The 20,650-nt window shown below is 36.5% G+C and overlaps 3 protein-coding genes across 4 annotated transcripts in view; all 3 read left to right on the top strand.

The window, feature by feature from the left end:
- The first annotated feature begins 202 nt into the window (after window positions 1-202).
- On the top strand, window positions 203-6,928 carry LOC119054455 (olfactory receptor 51B5). Of its 2 annotated transcripts, XM_037152349.2 has the most exons (2): window positions 203-216; window positions 5,994-6,928. In XM_037152349.2, exons 1-2 carry the CDS (start codon window positions 203-205, stop codon window positions 6,916-6,918), a joined length of 939 nt encoding a protein of 312 aa, XP_037008244.2. In that variant the 3' UTR covers window positions 6,919-6,928. The 2 variants fall into 2 exon arrangements, with proteins under 2 accessions (XP_037008244.2, XP_037008243.2); XM_037152348.2 differs by lacking the exon at window positions 203-216 and having other exon boundaries at window positions 5,980-6,928.
- Window positions 331-20,650, top strand: part of LOC119055773 (hemoglobin subunit epsilon) — a 55,551-nt gene continuing 35,231 nt past the window's right edge. Inside the window, exon 1 of the mRNA XM_053671458.1 lies at window positions 331-417. The gene's annotated coding sequence lies outside the window, so the exon portion shown is untranslated. The remainder of the gene's footprint in view (window positions 418-20,650) is intronic.
- On the top strand, window positions 353-18,655 carry LOC119054457 (olfactory receptor 51B2-like). The gene is made up of 3 exons (XM_037152350.2): window positions 353-417; window positions 5,474-5,586; window positions 17,246-18,655. The coding sequence occupies exon 3, from the start codon at window positions 17,255-17,257 to the stop codon at window positions 18,191-18,193; it is 939 nt and encodes a 312-aa protein (XP_037008245.1). The 5' UTR covers window positions 353-417; window positions 5,474-5,586; window positions 17,246-17,254; the 3' UTR covers window positions 18,194-18,655.

Raw genomic sequence — 20,650 nt, 5'->3', positions numbered from 1 at the left:
AGGACCACAAGGATTTGGGAAGTTAGGGCTAGTGGATCTCTTGTGAAGAAGAGGTTTTGACAACACTCGCAGAAATGTATTTTGGGGAGAGGTATAGCCCTGCCCCTAGAGCCAGAAAACCCACTCACTGAGTTTTCCCAGAAACTGGCTCTAGGTGGTGACCTCTACAACCTGGCCCAAGCAGGTGACTCTTCAGGAGGTGATGAGTTCTGCAGGGTGGAGCTATTGCATTCCCCAGACTTATGCTGTAAGGAGGGGAGTGCTCCACCCAAGAAAAATGTTATCTGTGGTGTTTGAGTGTTACTCAGCATGAGGATGCTGGTGGCTGTGCCTATAGCTCTCTCCCTGGAGCCACAAACCACAGTCTTTTGTCATATGACTTGAGTCCACTCTATTCTTTCTATGCTGGAGCCCATGGTGAGTGGCTGTGAATGACATCTTGTGTGTTGGTCTTTCAAGAGGGTGCCTGTGTCTCTAGCAGGCTCCTACTTTTCCCTGGTGGACAGAACTCACATTGATTATCAGAGCAGATGTTATACAGGTGCTTCTTCCATGCTCTGGCTCTCTGGGCTGGGGAGAATGGCATGGGGTTGAGATTCTGCATTTGTCAGGGGGAACCTTTGCAGATCAGATATCTGTTTGGAATCTCAGTTATCTCCTCTGAAGTGAGGCCAGCCACTTTCATGTCTTCTACTCTTCCTACTAGTCTCAATGGGGCTTCTATAAATCCTTGATTATAAGGCTTCTCTTCAGCTAGTCTTCAGTTGTTTTTCCAGATTGGTCTTTATTTTAGTTGTGATTTTTGTTTGGTCTTTGGAGGAAGTCATGTAACTTTCATTTACTCCACCACTATCTTGGATTTTTCTCTCTGTACCACATTTGGAACTGTCATTGTTTTTCATTAAGCCATTCTGAAATATTCAAATATAATGTCATCTGATTGTGGTTTTAATTTGCATCTAACTAATAATGTTGATATGTTTTCAGTTTTGTATATGCCACTTTTTTTCAATAAAATGTTTTCTCATATCTTTGCTTATTTTCTAAGTTTATTGTTTGTTTTTTTATCTTTGGCTTTTGAGAGTAAATATGTTCTCAAAATATATTGGTAAAATATTCTCAATATTTTTTTTGTTTTATGTTGTTTGTAAATATTTTCTTTTAGATCATAGATCACTATTTTTCCTAACAGAATTTTTGGCATGTCAAATTTCAGGTCAAGGTGGAAGCAAGGTTGGTTTATTCCGAGGCCTCTCTCTTTGATTTATCGGTAGACATCCTCTCCTTGTGTCTTCACATGGTTTCTCCTCTGTTCTCAGTGGTGTCTCTCTGTGGGCCCATATTTTCTCTTCCTGTAATAACATGAGTCAGATTGCATTTGGGCCTATTCTAAAAACCTCCTTTTAAAATTTTAATCACTTTATTAAAGGCCATATATTCCATTATAATCAAATTATGAGGTACTGAGGATTAAGACTTCCACATATAAAATTTTAGGTATTGACAATTCAGCATGTAACATCTAATAGCCAGTTGATTATTCTAGTAGAAATCATCTGAGTCTCTGAACTAAATTAAACATTACTTTAATTATAATAAAGTGTTGTAACAAGCAATGTATTTCTTCAAGGACAGGAAATTTGTTCTTTTGTTAATATGTTTATTTCCCCTTAAAACTGGTAATAGGCAGGGTGATTTTTGTCAGGGTTGGAAGGAAAACTATAGATGTTATCATCCCTGAGATTAAAGGATGGGGTATGATTGCTTGAAGTATTGTGCTATGAGTATGTTAACTGTATTTCTATGATCTCACCTTTGACAGGAAGCTAAACAATAAAACAAACAAGCAAACAGAATAAAAACAAAGACACTGAAATAGAGAACAAAGGGGCAGCGACCAGAGGGGAGAGAGAAGGGAATTTAAGGGGAAAAATGGGGAGGGATTTTGAGGAACAAGTATGAAAGACACAGGGATGAGGACTGGGGGGGGGGATGGGAGAGAGGGGGGAGACAGGGCGGGGGACGCTGGGATGGGAGAAATAGACAAAAAACTGTACTTGAAAAATAACTAAATAAAATTTTTAAAAAATTAAAAAAATAAAAAATTCTGGCACAATGAACTTAAGAAAGAGTGTTTGCTGCAAATTATGGGTTTATGTTTGGTAATAGGGAAGGCTAAGAGACTTTTATTATATTGACTCTATTCTATTTAACTTTCCACTCTTCGACTAACTTTGAGATAAACCAAGAAGGAAATATAATCAGAATTTAAAAGACTTATGGCAAAAGATGTTTAAATTTCCTCATGAGAGCAACTGGAAAAGATTTGACCTTAGAAGTAGATGTGGAGGATAAATGGTCTCCCACAGATTATACCCGCATCTCCTGGGGCCATGAAGATAAGTGCTCTGATTCCTCAGAGCATATAAAGCAGCCACCTGAGGCTCTACTAGCCACACTTTGGAGAAGATGCTTTAAAACATTGGGGAGATCAATTAAGTGTTCTATTTCCTTCACAAGAAGGGTTCAGACAGAAAAAGTATTCCTTAAGATTACAATTTGCTGGAAAACAAAGAACTCTGGGAAGATGCTTCCTTCATTAATAACCTAACAAACTTTAAAAAACAAAGCCATAGGATCTGATTCTTCAGGCAAGAACCCAAGAACTCTGATCCTGACACTTAACAACCAAGCTTTGGTACATGTGAGTATGCAGAAACATCCAGAAATATAGAAAGAGGGCATTAGGAAACTTTTCTATCAGCTTTCTAGAGAGAGAAGATGGGGGGGATGAAGAATCTTTATATCTCATAGCGCTCAATGAGTGTTCATATCTGAGCCTCAGGTTGTAACACTTGGAAAGAGATTTCAGCATGAACACATAAGACCTGCTGTGCCCTGCAGTATGAATATAGTTGGCCCTCCCATATGTCTCCTGTACTTGTGAAGGGATAAACAAAGAGGCACCTCCTATTCTATAAGACATTTAAATGAGGCAGAGAGAGGTGATAACTGTAACTGTTTGAAATTATTAACTATGAATTCTTTCTCTTGGCTCTATCCTCAAGCTTCATAACCTCTTTCATTTCCTGTGGTCTTTTTTCACCTTTTTTTCCTTTTCCATAAAAGTCCTTCTTGCAAACCAAGAGAAGTTCCTACTTGAAGATATGGATTTCCCACAGCATGAAGTACAGGTATATCTGGATAGAATTCTTGGGAATAGGCAGGAGGAAACTTAGTTGAAGTTTTTTGGCAAAATAGAATTGATTGTTTCTACTTTGGGTAGTGTTCTCTGTAGTAATTTACTACTTGTACCACATACTCTTTTACAAGAAGAAATTCTTCACAAAATTTCAGTAGAGTTTAGGTTGATGATCATTTCTGACAGGTCAGAGAGGTAAGGAGAATGAAGCAGTACTTAGAGAACATAAAAAGACGAAGAGCAATGTAGGATTATTTTTGCATCTACTGACCAAAGAATAAACATCACTCAAATTTCCAATAAGCACTAAACTTTGGTTTATGTCTTTCACACTTGGGAACAGAGTACAGAGAACTAGAAGTGATTCTGTCAATTTTCCATTCCTTAGAGTCAGGCTAAAAGTGCTGAATCGTTGCCTCATGCCTGGATGTCAGGCACTTCAGCACTGCTGAACACTTGCAGCTGGATCACTTCTGTACAGATGCAGGATAACTTCAAAAACTGTATTTTAAGTTTTGAAAGCCTTTAATTTAAGGGCGGAACAACTAGAAGAAACTGTTCTGCTATGTGATAAAAAAAAAAGTAAGACATGCATTTGCTTCAATTCAGCCATATTCATGGATGACTCCTGATTTCCTCCCAAGTAAATACCCATTTCCCTCAGACTTTCCCTTTTGAGTAAATGGCTTACCCATTCTCTCATTTGCCCAAAACAGAAATTTAGAGTGAATCTCATTGATTATTTCCTTCATTCCTATTTCCAATGTGTCAGCAAGCCTTGGAACTACATAATCTATCCATTTCTGTTTAAATTATCCTCATTTCCACTGCTACCGTCCTAATCACGTAACCATAACCCCTCACTGGGAGCATTACAATAACTTCCTAACTACTCCCCTTTCTTTTACAGTGCTAGATTATCACTCTTTACATGGCAGTCCAAGTGGTGATTCAAAAATGCATTTCATAATGCCATCATTATCTCCTCTATGGTGATTTTAAAATTCTTCAATGTCTTCTCATCACATTGGTAGTAAAAACAAAGTTCCTCATGTTATCTTTTAGACCTATGAAACCACTGCCTGGTCTCACATTATTTATTGTCCTACTATCTGCTCCCTGAGCTCCCAACATGCTAATTTTCCCCTATCAATGAAATAATTTTTTCCTAGGTCTTCATATGGCCAGTTCTTTGTTTTTAGGTTTCATGTCAAATGTCAACTTCTCAAAGATGCAGTCCCAGATCACCCAAACTACTATAGTAAACTGTATGCAATATGACCCCAATCAATCTCCATTAAATAGTGCTGTTTTATTTTAAATTTGCACTTGTATTTACCTAAGTTTTTTAAATTGATTTTCTAACTTAAATTAGGGCTGAAAAAAATCAGGGACTTTTTCTCATCAGTTAATTCCAGGCTTAAAATGTTATGCCTATTACAGTAGGTAAATTCATGTATATGTGTGTAATTGTGCAAACATATCTATATGAATATACATGTATATATACATGTATAGACACATGTACATGTTAATGTGTATACATGCAATGTGCATGATGGAAGTATAAATGTAGTATTTGTGTGTATATATATATATATATATATATATATATATATATTCAGATGTTAGGTACTTTGCTAGGTGTTGAGCAAGTCAAATAAACTGTGGTTTTTATATGCAAGAAATCCATAATCTAGCAGCAGAAGAGATGTTAAAACCTTCTTAAATGCTTCTTTCTACTAACAGATAACTTTCTATTTAAGTGGCAACAGAGCTCTCATTTAGTATTGCATAGGACAAATTCAGAAGCTTGTGACTGGATATAAAAAGAAGGAGATCAAAAAGAAGGTGCTTAATACAAACCAAAACTCAAAAGGAAGAAATCAGGTTCTGGGGAGTTACTGTAGTGGGCCTACAAAAATAATGAGGAAAGAGAAAGGAACTCCATAGAAATAATAGATGATAAAATTTTCAAATTGAAGGAGAAACTATTATGAGCTATGTCCATGGCTGGCCTAAGCATTTATTTTATCCCAATTGTCTGTGATCACCTACCTTCCAATTATTCTGGGTAATGTAGTGAGTACTAAGTAGTTCTGCCATGTTCAGGAACAAACTAATACACACTTACTTAATGGAAAACACTTTTTGTTTTGTTTTCTCATCACTAATTTATGCAACTTAAAAGCAAAGCATCTTTTTAAAAATATGTATCTTCTTAGCAATAGTTGTAGTAACCCAGCTTCTCTTCCCACACTTTCCTGCTAGACTCCTGAATCTGTTGCTGAGAAGCCAGAGAAATCATGCATATGCAGGATAATGTGTGTTAGGAATCACTACTGTGAAGTCAATTACAGCTTTGGGCAGTAGATTTGAGTCAGGTAAGTGTTAGTAGGTTCCTTGAAATTCCTCATGTATTAGATTCTTCTGGGAAATCTGCATAGTTGATGGAAACAGTTTCTAAGTTATAGTATGCATAAATTTTTTTGGTGGAGATTGTTAAAATGCAGATGATGATATGAAACTCCAAAAATTTGAGTAGGTCAGGGATGGTCCCTGGGATATACAATTAAGAACACAAAAGATGTGTTCTTAAAATAAAATAGACTGTCCTAAGAATATGCTTTGAGAAACAATGCCTTATATTGATGTTATTATTACCTTTAAGTAAGAATTCTGAGAAGATATAGTTGGAGCGCTACCTTGAACATAGAGCTACATTTCTGTGGTAATAACTGAGAAAAAAAAGGACATTTCTCCTGGGTCAACCCAACATGTGGCCCAACAGCAGCTCCAGCTTCTTTCTGCTGACTGGTTTTCCAGGCTTGGAGGCAGCTCACCACTGGATTTCCACACCCTTCATTTTTGTCTACATCTCTGTCATTTTGGGCAATGGCACTCTCCTCCTTCTCATTAAAGCAGACCACAGTCTTCATGAGCCTATGTACTACTTCCTGGCCATGCTGGCAGCCACAGACCTAGGGCTGACTTTAACCACAATGCCCACAGTACTGGAAGTCCTTTGGTTGGACCACAGGGAAATTGGAAATGCAGCCTGTTTTTCTCAAGCCTACTTTATACATTCACTTTCCTTTGTAGAGTCTGGTGTTTTGCTTGCTATGTCTTATGATCGTTTTATTGCCATTTGCAACCCTCTTAGATATAACTCTATACTTACTAATACTCGAGTGGTGAAAATTGGGCTAGGGGTTCTGATGAGGGGATTTGTATCTGTTGTTCCCCCAATATCACCCCTCTATTTTTTTCCATATTGCCATTCCCATGTCCTTTCCCATGCATTCTGCCTTCATCAGGATGTCATCAAACTGGCCTGTGCTGACATCAGCTTCAATCGAATATATCCTGTTGTGCTTGTGGTCCTTATATTTGTGCTGGATTCTCTGATTATCCTCATCTCCTATGTGTGGATACTCAAAAATGTCCTGAGCATTGCTTCCAAAGAGGAGCGGGCCAAGGCCCTCAACACCTGTGTCTCCCATATCTGTTGTGTCTTGGTTTTCTATGTCACAGTGATTGGATTGTCTCTAATTCATCGATTTGGGAAGAAGGTTCCACATATTGTGCACCTCATTATGAGCTATGTGTATTTTCTCTTTCCTCCACTAATGAACCCCATAATCTATAGTGTCAAGACCAAACAGATCCAGAGTGGAATTCTTCACCTTTTTACTACCCATAGAGCTAGAGCCTGAACTCTGACCATCATAGCCCCTCACACAAAATGTGGGAACTCTGGTTTGTGGGAGGGGAGTAAGGAAGTTTTATATAAACCACCAACGGTCATATTTCTGCTAACATAATTGTCAAAGTGGAGCTAAAAATTATTCCAAAGTAGCTGTTTAAGCCCAGGTCTTTGAACTAAAGTAGTTTGTACAACAACAAAAAAAATTCTGTATACTAAATATCTCTGCCTGTTTGTCACTCGATTCTTGTGATAAGGATACTTTAAGTGTTAATAAGTGTGTCTATAATGTAACTAACATGTATTTCTTTGGAGTTAACAGAGTGGCAGGTAAGAATAGAGTTATATAAAATTATGAGTTGGTTTTGGTGAAATAAAGTTTGGTATAAATACATACCCACTCCAATGTCTAATTGCCACAGATTCCCCCACAGATATCCATAGAAACTGTGGGGACCTATGTTTGGTAACTGAAGGTCAGATTGTTCTTTGAAAAAAGTATGAATTTTTCCTTAAATGATGTTGTAAGTACTTGTCATCTCAACATTCTGATTGATTCCTTCTCCCTTCATCAAATTGATCATGACTTTGTTCTAAGACTTATGAGCTTGTTTATTCCCCAAGGCAAAACCTACTGATGAGAAAATATATGATTAGAAAAACTGTGAATAAATAAGAAGAAATAGATATGGTCAGTACCTTCTTCCATTTTTGTCCTCATTACTATCCTACCATGTGAGTCTTTAGCTCTGATGTTGGTGCCATCTCCAGAGCATCTACCAGAAGCTATCTAGTCTGCGTGAGTGGAAGAGGTAGTCTCTTTTTCTTTCTTCTGCTATGAATGAGGCCTAAGGGACTGATGAAATAGGCTTTCATATATTCTGGGCAAAAATTGCCACTTTGTATATGCATTCTGACTTCATTTTATAAAATGTGAATGTCCCAAGAAATAAAATAATATTATTTTTATTTGATTGAAATTTTATGATCACTTAGGAAGGAACCTGTGACTGAAGATAAAATACCCTCAAAAAGTGGAGTCTATGTCCCCCTTACATCTAAATCAGAGCAGGGAAAGAACCATATGAGCCAAGAGATCAAACTATATAGGAGATGCTATTGATGTCATCGGTGCCTTGTCCAGATCATTTACAGAACTGTACATCTACCCTTTGTGCCTATGAGTATTGGCTGTTCATTGCTCACATTTGCAGCTTTCTTTAAATTATTTATTCTCAACCTGATTGGAATTGCTTCATGAAGATTGTGGCCCCTGGTCCCAAGAAACAAGGCTGTAGCCATGCACTGACCATCTTGCCTTCTAAAATTCAACTCCAGGTTAGGTTATCTTTTTGCTTTTGTCCTCTTTGTCTCCTCTGCTTTTCCCAATTTCTTGCTGTATTCATGAATAAATTACATGCATCTGAATTCATGTCTCAGGCTTTGCTTATAGGGAGTCCAACAAAAGAACCTTATAACTCTCATTTCTTTGCTATTTTATCAATAAATTTCATTGTGAAAAGTCAATGGTTATATAAAAAGAGTAACTATTATTTTACCCATTTTTATTCTTTTATTCTCTATGACATCTAAGTAACAGTCTGAATACTACACACTGAATATGAGTATGAGTGTGATGGTAAGTTATATCCTGTTTTCAGCTGTCTATAAAATTCAACATGTGTCCTTCAACTTCTACTCCACCCACCCTTTATTTTATTCATGTTAATGTCGTGAGGTAGACATTATTATCATCAGTTTATACATGGGAAATGTAGAGGCAAATATTTAAATAGTTTTTTCAAGGACATAAAGTTTATAAAGAGCACAGCTGTGATTCAAATTAATTTTTTAATTCTAAGGCCAGTGTAAATTGTATACCACTGAAATCGTCTATCTTTAATGGACTATATTTTCTGCCTGCAATTCACTATGCTTATAGAAACAGTAACTACTTCCTTGTTTTCAGAATGTCTCTTTCTTCTACTATGGATATGATGATATTTATAGGAGTTGACATTTTCCATTATATCTTTAAATCCCTAGTGCCTGTCAAGTAAAGCCAGTCAGAATCTTCTTCAGGATTTTTCAAAATGAAATCATGAAAACAGTTAATGCTTTCATTGTGGCAGAAGAAATGAAATGAAGTCCTTAGAATTGTTAATAATCATGTTTTTCATCAGATGAGTCATCTCATGCTATAAGTATGTAAATTATAAATAAGAAAATGAAAAATCTCCAAGGAACATGAAGTCCTTGGTTCCATGATTTTAAGAAGGTCAATGGCAAGGAGGGCAATTCAATTTTCTCTGATTTCATAGTCCAATAAACTCCTCCCTTGTTATTTTGTTTATACTATTTCAGTTTGTTTAAACTATTTCAGTGACTATTTTAGTCACTTATAGTCAAAGTACCACTAATAAGTATACCATCTTAGTTAATAGATATGTGAATCTACTCCAACTAATATTTAAAAACTGCAAAGCGCTATTAGATAGTCAGCTGCCCATTTCCCCAAAATAAAGAAGATGAAAACTAAAGTATGGGAAGAAAACAAGTCTGGCTGACCATTTGGTCAATGATTTATGAAGCGATTTGCCCTTGTTTGAGAAATCCATTTTTACTTGAGAATAATTGAGGAAACAAATTCATTGAGAAGAGGCCGTAGGGTAAAAACAGAAACAAAACAACTGGGGAGAGATTAGAGGAGAACCTCTATCTACAGAGAACAGCTAGAAATAGCTGAACCTAGACAATTATTTCTCTTCAAAATCCATTTCATCAGTCAACACAAGCACACGATTTCCTTGGGTGCATGTTACTATCATCAGAAAATTTAGTTTTCTATAGATCTCATATAGGTCTCTCTGTGATTAAATGCTAGGTATTGTTAGCAACCTATTTGCAATAGCATTTCCAATAACCACTAACAGACATGTTTTGTATGTATAAGTAGGGTAGATTTCAGAGCAGTCCACTGGACCAACATACCAACACATTAGTGAGTCTCCTTCATACAGAAAAATCTGGTGAAGTCTGTAATTTAGCTTATAATCACTGAGGTCAAAAAAGAACTTGCATGAAAAAGTGATAAATTCACTGATGGGCTATTGATATGAATAAATAGCATGTAGTTATAGAAGATCTATTGTATAGAAGAATTTACACTAGGGTAAAAAAGTCTTTACAAGTTATCAGTCTCTCTTTTCCAAAGAATGTTATAATTATATAGCATGAGCTTGAAAGGATAACTTCCATAAGGTTATTGAGTTTGAGTTAGAAAATGAAAGGTTGAGTGTGCTTTTCTGTGAGTAGAAAAATCTTTAAAAAGATCAGGGAAAGAATGAGAAATATTAGAGATGCTTTGAGAAGCCATGGTGTGATTAAATAAATCAGCAGGTTATTTCTCCTCCAAATACAAAATGAATTTATTCTAGGTGGAAAGCAAATGAGTTTCATTCAGTTAATTAGCAGATAATTGCTGGGTTCTGTCTCAGGAACACAGACTTTTATAGAGCAAATTAATGGTGATGTATTTAATGATACTTATGAAACATTAAATTAGATTCTCAGAGTGAATAAAATGTACAAAGGGCCCAGGGGTCTCTCTCTGCAATTATAGAATGCAAATCCATTTTTACTTTGTGGTTTAAATCCTGAGACAGTATCATTGCTATGAATAAGCTCAAAAAATCATTACACAAAAAATCACAAAAAATCATTTTTACAGGATATTTAGGAGTTTATATCCTGAGACAGTAGTGCTTGTCATCAACCTGACAGGCAGCAGTGGCAATGGATAGTGAGGAAGCACCATAAAAATAGGTAAGATGAGGTGAACCCTCCAGAGGAAAAAATTTAAATGGTGGTGTCTTCACAGACTAGCGTGAAATGCTGAAGGTTGACATACTAAAATCAAACTCCATAGAAAAAATAGAGCCTGTTAAATGTCAATGCAGGCTTGCTCAAAAAATAGCAAAATCTCTAGGTTAAAGACCTTCCTGAATCATTACGAAAGGTATTTAGATACTTGACTGTTATCTTGATCTACATCATATGTAATAAGAAATAGAAATGGAGCCCTGGCTGGTGTAGCTCAGTGGCTTGAGTGTGGGCCTGCGAACCAGACAATCGCGGTTCAATTCCCAGTCAGGGCACATGCCTGAGTTGCAAGCTGGTTCCCTGCAAGCCGGGCCCAGCAGGGGATGCACGAAGGGCAACCATACATTGGTGTTTCTCTTCCTCTCTCCTTCCCTTCCCCTCTGAAGATAAATAAATAAAATCTTTTTTAAAAAGTGCCATTTTATATTCTTAAAAAATAAAAAAATAAAAAATAAATAGAAATGGGATTTAAGCTGTGTGGCACCGGATCCAGATCCAGAGCCAAGGATTGGTAAGTCCTGAGAAAATATTTTAACTAAAAAAAAGATATTTTTAATAATGTGACTATGCAAATATCTTTTAAACATGTAGTCTCATTAAGATTGAGCTCTGGCCCTAAAGGAGATAGGCATTGACTGGATGACTCTTCTCAGGAAACACTGAATCAAAGGCTTCCATTACACGAGGTGGGAAGTCCTTCCAAATCTGAGAGCTAATGTCACAGTGATTCTATATTTTACAGGCAGTGCAGCAGGAAAGATGAAGGAAGTGAATATGGTTTTGGAGATGTGTTCATGACACAGCCATATGTAAGTGGCTGCTTCCTGAAAAGATAGACACTGTTGGTACTTTGCCCACTTCCTCCAAAGGCCCCAAACCTGTTGGTTTTGAGTGTTGATCAGTAATGACTGTTACCAAAAAGCTGTTGCTTTTTCTGTTCTCTAGAGTCTTGTCCTCTTGGCCTCACAAGAAAGTTATTCTAACCTTGGGGCATTGTGCAAATGACTTTCCATTTTTTCTAGGGAAAGTAGTGTTGCCAAGAATGGTGTTGTACATAAGGGATAGGACAGTTATGTAGGTGAGAGGCTAAATCTGCTTTCTGATATATGAGAGGACATCTTGGAAAATTTGTAGATTATCTCAGGTGCTTATTATTTCCATCTTATTTTGAGTTTGAAATATGGCTCTTGCAAATCATCACCCTTAAATTTGTACTTAGTATAAAGGGTTTTCAGATACACACAAGGGCATTCAGACTCAAGTAATTTCCAGAGCTTATCTGTTAATAATGACTTTCTAAATCCTACTGAGTTTCAGAAAGATGTGTGGGAAGAGGGGAGTTCAGGAGGAATTTAAATGAACTAAAATATCAAAAGCCAAAGTGTGACTTACATGGCTGACCACATTGCATATACTCTCACTTTAAAGTCTCACAGTTGGATTAGGCTGCAGGATAAATTTAGGAGACAAAACCCAGACAAGACAATAGAGTCCCTGAGATCTGTGTCTCTGCCAAAATATGTATATATACCCTTTCTGCTCAATGACACATTGTTAGAGAAAGGCAAGGGTGGTGAGAATCAATATCTATGACTTCATCTTACTCTAAGATGGTTAAAGTGAAAGATTTTTTTACTTGAGTTGAATTGTTCTAGCAGCAAGAACTATGACCTCTGGGTGAAAATGATGGAGACATGAAAAGCTCACCGTTTGAATTTATTAGCAATTGCACTCATTTGTGTAAAAAAATCACTTCAAGAATATGTATATTAAATACTGTAACAAATGCTCTCATTTGAAACCAAGGTAAGGTGTCAGGAAATGATCAAGCTTCATCTAAGTTTAGTGAGATTACTTGCTCCAGGATTCAGGAATAACGAAGTCAAATGTACTTTTGATGATGTCTTCTCTTTTGAGATGGAAATTCAAAAGGACAGAGATGATTTTCAGCATGAATTTCACCTCTTAGATAAAGCTACAGTTCTGTTTTCTGTCTGCATTGAAACTGCGGGGCTACAGGACACAGCTCTGGGGGACTCACCTCCCTCCCCCAAAGAGGCCAGGAAAAGAAATCCCAGAAGCCTAATTATCTACAGCCATTAGGACCCTGGAGAACCATTTTTCTAGACAGGTAACTTCACAACTAATAATGTTATCAGTCTTCATAAGTAACATTCATGCCACGTTCTACAATAAGATCCAGCAGTTTCTTCCCTTAATTCCTGGTGCCCCAGGTAAGTGTCTGGTTACCATGGGAGAATGGAATGTAGATAATAGAAAGGAAGATAAAGGTGACTGCTCTCCTTGGACTCCTCTGCCTCCATGCTGATGTTGCAAGAAGATAAATAGAAAAGTGAAGAAAGCTATTTGTCTCTATGGGTTCTGTCCAGTGTAACAAATAGCAATGTAAAAATTTGACTTCCTAGAAAATACTAATTCTCAGAGATAAAAGATGTTTTTTTTCTTCTTTCTTTTTGCAAGGGACATTGGTCATGAGTGGTTACTTGAAAAATCAAGAGAACCAGGCTGCTAGCAAACTTTCTGGTTAGCCCAGAGCTAACCAGAATATTTTTCCTATGAGATAGTTATTTTTCAGAGGCAGGAAGGGGAGAGAGACTGATGTTGGGAGTGAGTGTGCAGGCGGGGTCATCGTGATTCCTGTAAAACTCTACATTACATTTTTCCTTCCTCTAGGTGCTGTTCTTTGTGTTCAGTATTCTTTCTCTCATACCTTTCTGTGTGATATTACTGCTATCTCTTTCCTCTCCTTTGTGCCTGTTGGCTTGAGTGGTTTCACTATTTCTCAGTTATAGGACAAAACTGTGTTTGTATGTTCTTTCCCCAATGCCTATCCTTAAGAGGTGCTCTTCCTTAAAAGCTTGGAACTGATCATTCGGTAAGGACTCCAGTGGGTAAGACAAAGTCAGGACTGATTGATCAATCACATCCACAGATGGGGAAAATTGGAGTCTAGAGGGCCTGATGGTAGCACGTGTATAGGTATTTGGTGAGTTATTGGTGACTCTTAACTGGACATTGTATGAAAAGACAGTGTATGGATCAGACAGCTTACATATCAGACAATTATGTATTGCAATTAGTATTCTTTGCAGGGTCAATGCTGTTACATAAATCATTTTAACCATTAGCATACCAGCCAGGCAGTGCATCGGCGTATTAATAATAATGCAATTTAAATTTATAAAGGGTCTGTATGTCAAAATCTGTCATTTCTTCCAGGAGAATTACTGTTCAATGCAGCAGTTGGGAAGATATACAATGCTAGTGCTGGAGTCAGAGTACATGCATGTTTCAATTCGAATGAGTTAATTGAGAAACTGGTAAAAGAAATATGAAAGACAAAACATTTTGTGTGGAGTTCTGTGTTCAGACCTGGGTGATACAGGAAATACATCTGGGACTTAAGGGGAGAAGGTAAAGTGAAGGATAAGGTTGTAATAAATCCAGTAAAAGTGTAATGGATATAAAAAGGAGGGAGTAGGAGAATGAAAGGATGGAGATGACATACATCTGAAACTTCGGTGCATGATCAAAAGAGGCAGAAATAATCAGAGATACCCAGCCAAAGTCACCCAAAATTAGCTGAACCATGGATATGAATGAAAAACAAGTTTGTATTGTTGTAGCCATTGAAGCCCTATTGGTTTTTCCATGTGGAAATTTTGTGGCGATAGCTAATGACATAGTAACTAACTCACATAAACTATCTAAGTATCAGTGTATTATTAGTAGTAAGATGTGAATAATAGCAATCCCTACTGCCATACTTTTCTTTTACTGTGTAATAAATAACCAAAAGCTGTGCTGTTTAAATCAACACTTGTTTGTAATAGCACAGCTCTGTTGGTCAGAAGCTTAGTCAGCTTGACTGGGTTCTCCTTTTAAGCCCTCTGTTTATGCCCCAAATGAAAGCAATGGTTGTTCTGGGCTCTTATATGAAGGGTCTAGAGAAGAATCCATTTCCTGAGTCATTCATATTGTTGGCAGAACTCGGTTTCTGGTAGCAATAAGTCTCAGGTCCCTGCCTTTTCTAGAATGTAATAGAATTAGAATCATACCACATGGAGTCTTTTCACATTGGCTTCTTTCACTGGGTTAGGTGCACATAAGTTTACTTCATGCCTTTTCATGGCTTGATAGTTTATTTCTTTTTAGTGCTGGATAATACTCCAATATTTTTATATTTTTAAAGATTTTACTTATTTATTTTTTAGAGAGAGGTAGGGAGAGAGAAAGAGGGGGAGAAAAACATCAATGTGTGCTTTGTTTTCGTGCACCTCCTGCTGGAGACCTGGCCTACAACCCAGATACATGCCCTAGATCAGGAATTAAACCAGAAACCCTTTGATTCATAGGCCAGCACTCAAACACTGGGCCACACTAGCCAGGGCTGATGTACCACAGTTCATTCATCTGCTCATCTAATGAAGGACATTTTGTTTGCTTCCAGGTTTTGACATGCGTAGATGTAAATTTTCAACTCGTTTGTGTAAATACCAAGAAATGCAATTGTTACATTGTATGTAAGGGAATGTTTAGTTTTGTATGAAGCTGCTAAACTCTCTTCCAAAGTGACTGTATCCTTTTGTGTTCCCACCAGCAATGTGTGAGTTCCTGTTGCTCCACATTCTCACCTGTATTTGTTACTGTAAATCTATGGGATTTTTTACCTTTCTAATAAGTGTGTCAATGTCTGCTTTTTTACCAGTATATGCCCTGTATGTAGCACAAAACTATGAGATCTTAATAAGCAAGAAATAACAGTTGACTGAGTAATAGAGGCAAATCTGATTGTTTTTAGTTAAATTTTAGTAACTGAAATAAGAGTCAGTCATTACAGTGTTATTAACAATAGTCAAGATCTGGAAACAGCCTAAGTTCCAATGAGGGGAGAAACAAGCTGTGGTACATTTACACAGTGGAATACTACTTGGCCATAAAAAGGAACTCTTACTTTTTGCGACAGCCTGGATTGACCTGGAGCGTGTTACGCTAAGTGAAATAAGAAAGTCAGAGAAAGACAAGTACCATATGATCTTACTTATATGTGGAATCGAAAGAACAAAATATACTGATGAACAAAATAGAAACAAAAGTATGGACACCAGGAGCAGACTGACATTTGTCAGAGAGGATGGGTTGGGGAACCGGATAAAAGAAGGTGAAGGAATTAAGCAAAGACATAGAGTGGTAATAGTCAGTGGGAATGGGGGGGTGAGGGTGGTGGGTAAAGGAAAGGAAAATCGGGATGGAAAGAGATTTCACTTGTGGCCATAGACACATGACATGGTGTGCAGATGGTATTTTGTTGAGTTGTACACTTAAAACCTGTGTGGTTTTGTGAACAATCGTCACCCTAATACATTCATTTTTTCTTTTAATTGTTGTTCAGTTACAGTTGTCCCAATTCCCCCTCAACTTCTCTCTCTTGCTCCACCCCAACTCCCACAGTCAATCTCTACCCCATTGTCCACATCTGTGGATCCTTTATACATGTCACTATAAATCTAATTTTAAAAGAAAATGAAAAAAGTCACTTTCAAGTTTCCCAATTCTGTAGTCTGAAGCCAAAGGCAATATTCCCTGAAGCAGAAACTTGTAAATTCCATAAAGTTTAGTAATATAAAAATCTCATGAAGTCAGACAATACTAGAAGGGACTCTGAGAGGTAGTCCTGTGGAATTGCATAATAATTTATCCACACAGAGTATAGTAATGTGACATTCAATTCAAACAAAGATGTCACAAACCAGGGAAACCTTATGTTTTGTTCCTCAAGAGATCATGAAATTTGTGCCTTTAATGCTCATTTTTGTAGGCATTGCCAACTTCTGTTTATTTTAAATAAGTGAACACTTAATATGAATGGTGAATTCAAAATGAAAGTGAAACATGTTTACAATGAAGATGAGAAGAAACTAGAAGGCAGAGCTAGAACTAGGACTTTGGATTTCAGTTGAGATCTGGTCAGACGTTTGGTTAAGCATTAGCAGAGGATTCTGGCCCAGGTAATGAGGGATTAGGAAATATTGGAGTTAGAGAACTTGGATGAGAAATTTATCAAGGGTTACAAGCTGAGCATAATTCTATACAAAGTCTGGGACTTCTTATTTTTTAAATGATGTGGCAAAAATAATTTTATAGTCTAGAGGTATATTATCCAGTAAATTTTGGATTTTAAAACATTAGTCACATAAAGTATAAAGTATATCATTCATGAGTTTATACTGATTGCACTTGAAATGATAATATTTTGGATATTAGCAGATTAAATAAAACACATTATTAAAATTATTTGCCACTCTTTCTTTTTTACCTTTGTTAAATGTAACTAGTAGAACATGTGAAATCATATGTGTGGCTTAAATTGTATTTCTACTGGACAAGTCTAATGTAGAAAGACCTTATTTTTTTGTTTGTTTGTTTCAACACAGGAGTCCACCATGTGGTCCAATATCAGTGCTGGCCCTTTTCTACTGACTGGCTTCCCAGGTCTGGAGATATTTCATCCTTGGATTTCTATTGCATTCTTTGTGATCTATATCTCCATACTCCTTGGCAATGGCACCCTCCTCTTTCTTATCAGAGAAGACCACACTCTTCATGAGCCTATGTACTACTTTCTGGCTCTCCTGGGAGCCACAGACCTTGGTGTGACTTTGACAACAATGCCCACCGTGCTTGGTGTTCTGTGGCTGGATCACAGGGAGATCAGCCATGGAGCCTGCTACTTCCAGGCCTATCTGATTCATTCACTATCAATCGTGGAGTCTGGAGTCTTGCTTATCATGGCCTATGATCGTTTCATTGCCATCTGCAATCCCCTAAGATACACCTCCATTCTTACCAATGCTAAGGTGGTGAAGATAGGTCTGGGGGTTCTAATGAGAGGATTTATACTTATTGTGCCCATAATTATCACCCTCTCCAGATTCCCCTACTGCAGATCCCATGTCCTCTCCCATGCCTTCTGCTTGCACCAAGATGTGATCAAACTAGCCTGTGCTGACATTACCTTCAACAGACTCTATCCTATAGCCCTGGTCTCATTAACTGGCTTCTTGGACTCCATGCTTATCCTTATCTCTTATATCCTAATCCTTAAGACTGTTATGGGAATTGCATCCCATAAGGAGCAGGCAAAGGCTCTAAACACTTGTGTTTCCCATATTAGCTGTGTTCTGGTTTTTTATGTCACTGTGACTGGGCTAACCCTCATTCATCGCTTTGGAAAATACGTGCCACATGTAGTGCATATTATCATGAGCTACGTCTACTTTCTCTTTCCTCCATTCATGAATCCAATAATCTATAGTATTAAGACCAAGCAGATCCAGAATGGTATCAATCGCCTTCTCTCTTTCCATAGAACTTTACCTTGATCTCTTTACTCAGGAGGTTCTCCCCATTGAAAGATGATTTTCTTGGTAGAATTACCTATATGGTGCCAATGTGTCTTAGAATGAAAAGCTCTGGTGTTCCCATTATGGAAAAGATGCAGGGCTATTGCTCTGATTTAGCCCCTTGCCTCATCACATCACCAATGACACTTATCTTAGTTTTTTTGCACCGGAAAAGATTGGGAGATTGATTTGTTTCTTTCTATCATTTTCTACTCTGGCAGAATCACTTAACTTAATGGTTACCAATGATACTTTAAGTTATTACAGAGTCTATACAAAGAAATGAGAATGAAATCACTTGAGAGAGTTTCAAGCACTGTGTGGAAAACAGTGTAAATATTACCTCTGTGCTTTCAGTATATCAGAGGTGATGAAGTGTTTTAGGCAACAACCCCTGCTACTGCAGGACATTAGAGTGGATCAAAAATAGAAGAGAGTAAGGTATTCAGACGAAGAGAGGTCCTGCTGCCATGAGATGCCAGTGTGATTAGATGCCTCCCAAGGATTAGTGAGAAGACTTTGAGTTGATAATATCTAATGTCTTCCAACTAATGAGATGAAGACTCCAAATCACCTATAATAAAGTTCCACATCTTGCACACCTGAAGTTTTGTTTTGTGTTCTGCAAGTCATAACCTCTACATATGCTTAATAAAAAAGTGATACAAGTGATAAAGCATTATAATAATATGTTTGCAGAGGCAACATTTTTTCCCATGTAATGAGGGTTTGGTAATAAATTGCCTTTAGGAAATAGTATAATTTTATAGTTTTGAAATACATAAGGTATTTAAGGAGAGGTAACTTAGAGCCTGTCATGCATTTTATTCCTTGTAGAAGTCCACATGACCAGAATCTGTACATCAGCCATACATGAAGAAAAGCTGTGTTTTATTAGTTCATAAAGAGGTAAGGAGGGCCAGGGAAAATTTTTCACTCTAAGCAAAATTATAAAAAATGTGTTGACAAATGAAATATCAATATATTCAATCAAAAATCAGTCCAGTCTGGCTGGTGTGGCTCAGTTGGTAGGAGTGTCATCCAATAACCAAAAGGTTGCAGGTTTAATTCCTACTTACGGCACATTTGGGAGGCAACCAATCGATGCTTCTGTCTTGCACTGAAACATCGATGTTTCTCTTTCTCCCTTCCTCTCTCTTCTTCTCTCTCTAAAAACAAGTCTTGGAGGATAAAAATAAATAAATAAATAAAATTAGCCCATGACTTTTTTTTTAAATTTAAGAAGATGTATTTGTCTATATGTTACCCAGATCCCTGGGGTGATTTTTTTATATTCTATAACCAAAAGATTACCTTGTAAAAATTTTATTTCTCCATTGAAAATACTTATTTACAAGAAATTTTTTGAAAACTATTGACTTGGATCCTTTCCATTGTTGTCTAATATTGTTGTTCATTCACCCTTGTTTTTCTCATTTTAAGTTTCCTACTGATTTGATGAGAGAGAACAGTGAGTAGATCAATTGACATGTTTAATCCAGTCATTTTGAGAAATATTAAAAGAAGACTGTATAGAAGAGCTTAAAATCAAGAGAAAATATACACTTAAAAATTTGTCACGCAAGATGATTAAGTCTAATGTAACACTTGTATCTAATTGAGTGGTATCTGGAAAGGATTAAAAGACAAACCATGAAATAGACAAGGTAATTCTATATTTATAAACTGTTTTATAAAGATGTAACAGCAAGGTCTTTATTTTGTTATTACAAAAATATGTAAACAATTATCTAAGAAATGTAAAAAGATAATTTGAGAAATGGAATCAGTTCTAATTATTATATTACCTATAAAATTATATTCTTTCAAATGTATTTTTACCCCAAATATCCTGAGATAAAAGCAATAGTTTACAGTAGATATAAAAAAGCATGCAATCGCACTTAAAAAGGATTAAAATTGTAATAATTTTTATACCTTTGGATAGAGTAAATTTCCTTGTGTAAAATTATACTTAGGAAATAAAGAAAATTTGTAAAACAAAATGGCATCATGTGGCAGAAAGATTGTGGCCTTTGAATATAACACTTCTGTCACTTTTGTGATCTTGAACAAGTCATTTAATTTCTGAGCCTCAGTTATCTCATCTATCAATCCAGAATAATAAAATGTACATGGTAAGAATCTTTCTCTGAGAAGTTGAGAAAATACATATTACTACTGGCACTCATATGTTCTATTAATTATATTTTACTATGACTATTAATATCAGCAAAGACAAATTTTCCAAAAAATTGAACTGCCACAACAATCAGGAGGGAAGAATTTCAGCCAGTAGAAAATTATTAAATATATGATGATCCTTTTATGTGATGAAATAGAAGCTAATAAGAATAATATTATGATGTACACCTGAAACTAAAACAAAATAATAATGAATTTAATCTGTAATTGAAAAATAAAGACAGAATAAAA

This window comes from Artibeus jamaicensis, unplaced genomic scaffold, assembly GCF_021234435.1.
Source record: "Artibeus jamaicensis isolate MK-2021 breed Jamaican fruit bat unplaced genomic scaffold, CSHL_Jam_final contig_69, whole genome shotgun sequence".
Taxonomy (NCBI): Eukaryota; Metazoa; Chordata; class Mammalia; order Chiroptera; family Phyllostomidae; genus Artibeus; species Artibeus jamaicensis.
This window is presented reverse-complemented; position numbering and strand designations above follow the sequence as displayed.

What these genes read in the sequence shown, in the direction of transcription:
- LOC119054457 (XM_037152350.2), top strand. Translation starts at nt 17,255, where the DNA reads ATGTGGTCCAATATCAGTGCTGGCCCTTTTCTACTGACTGGCTTCCCA.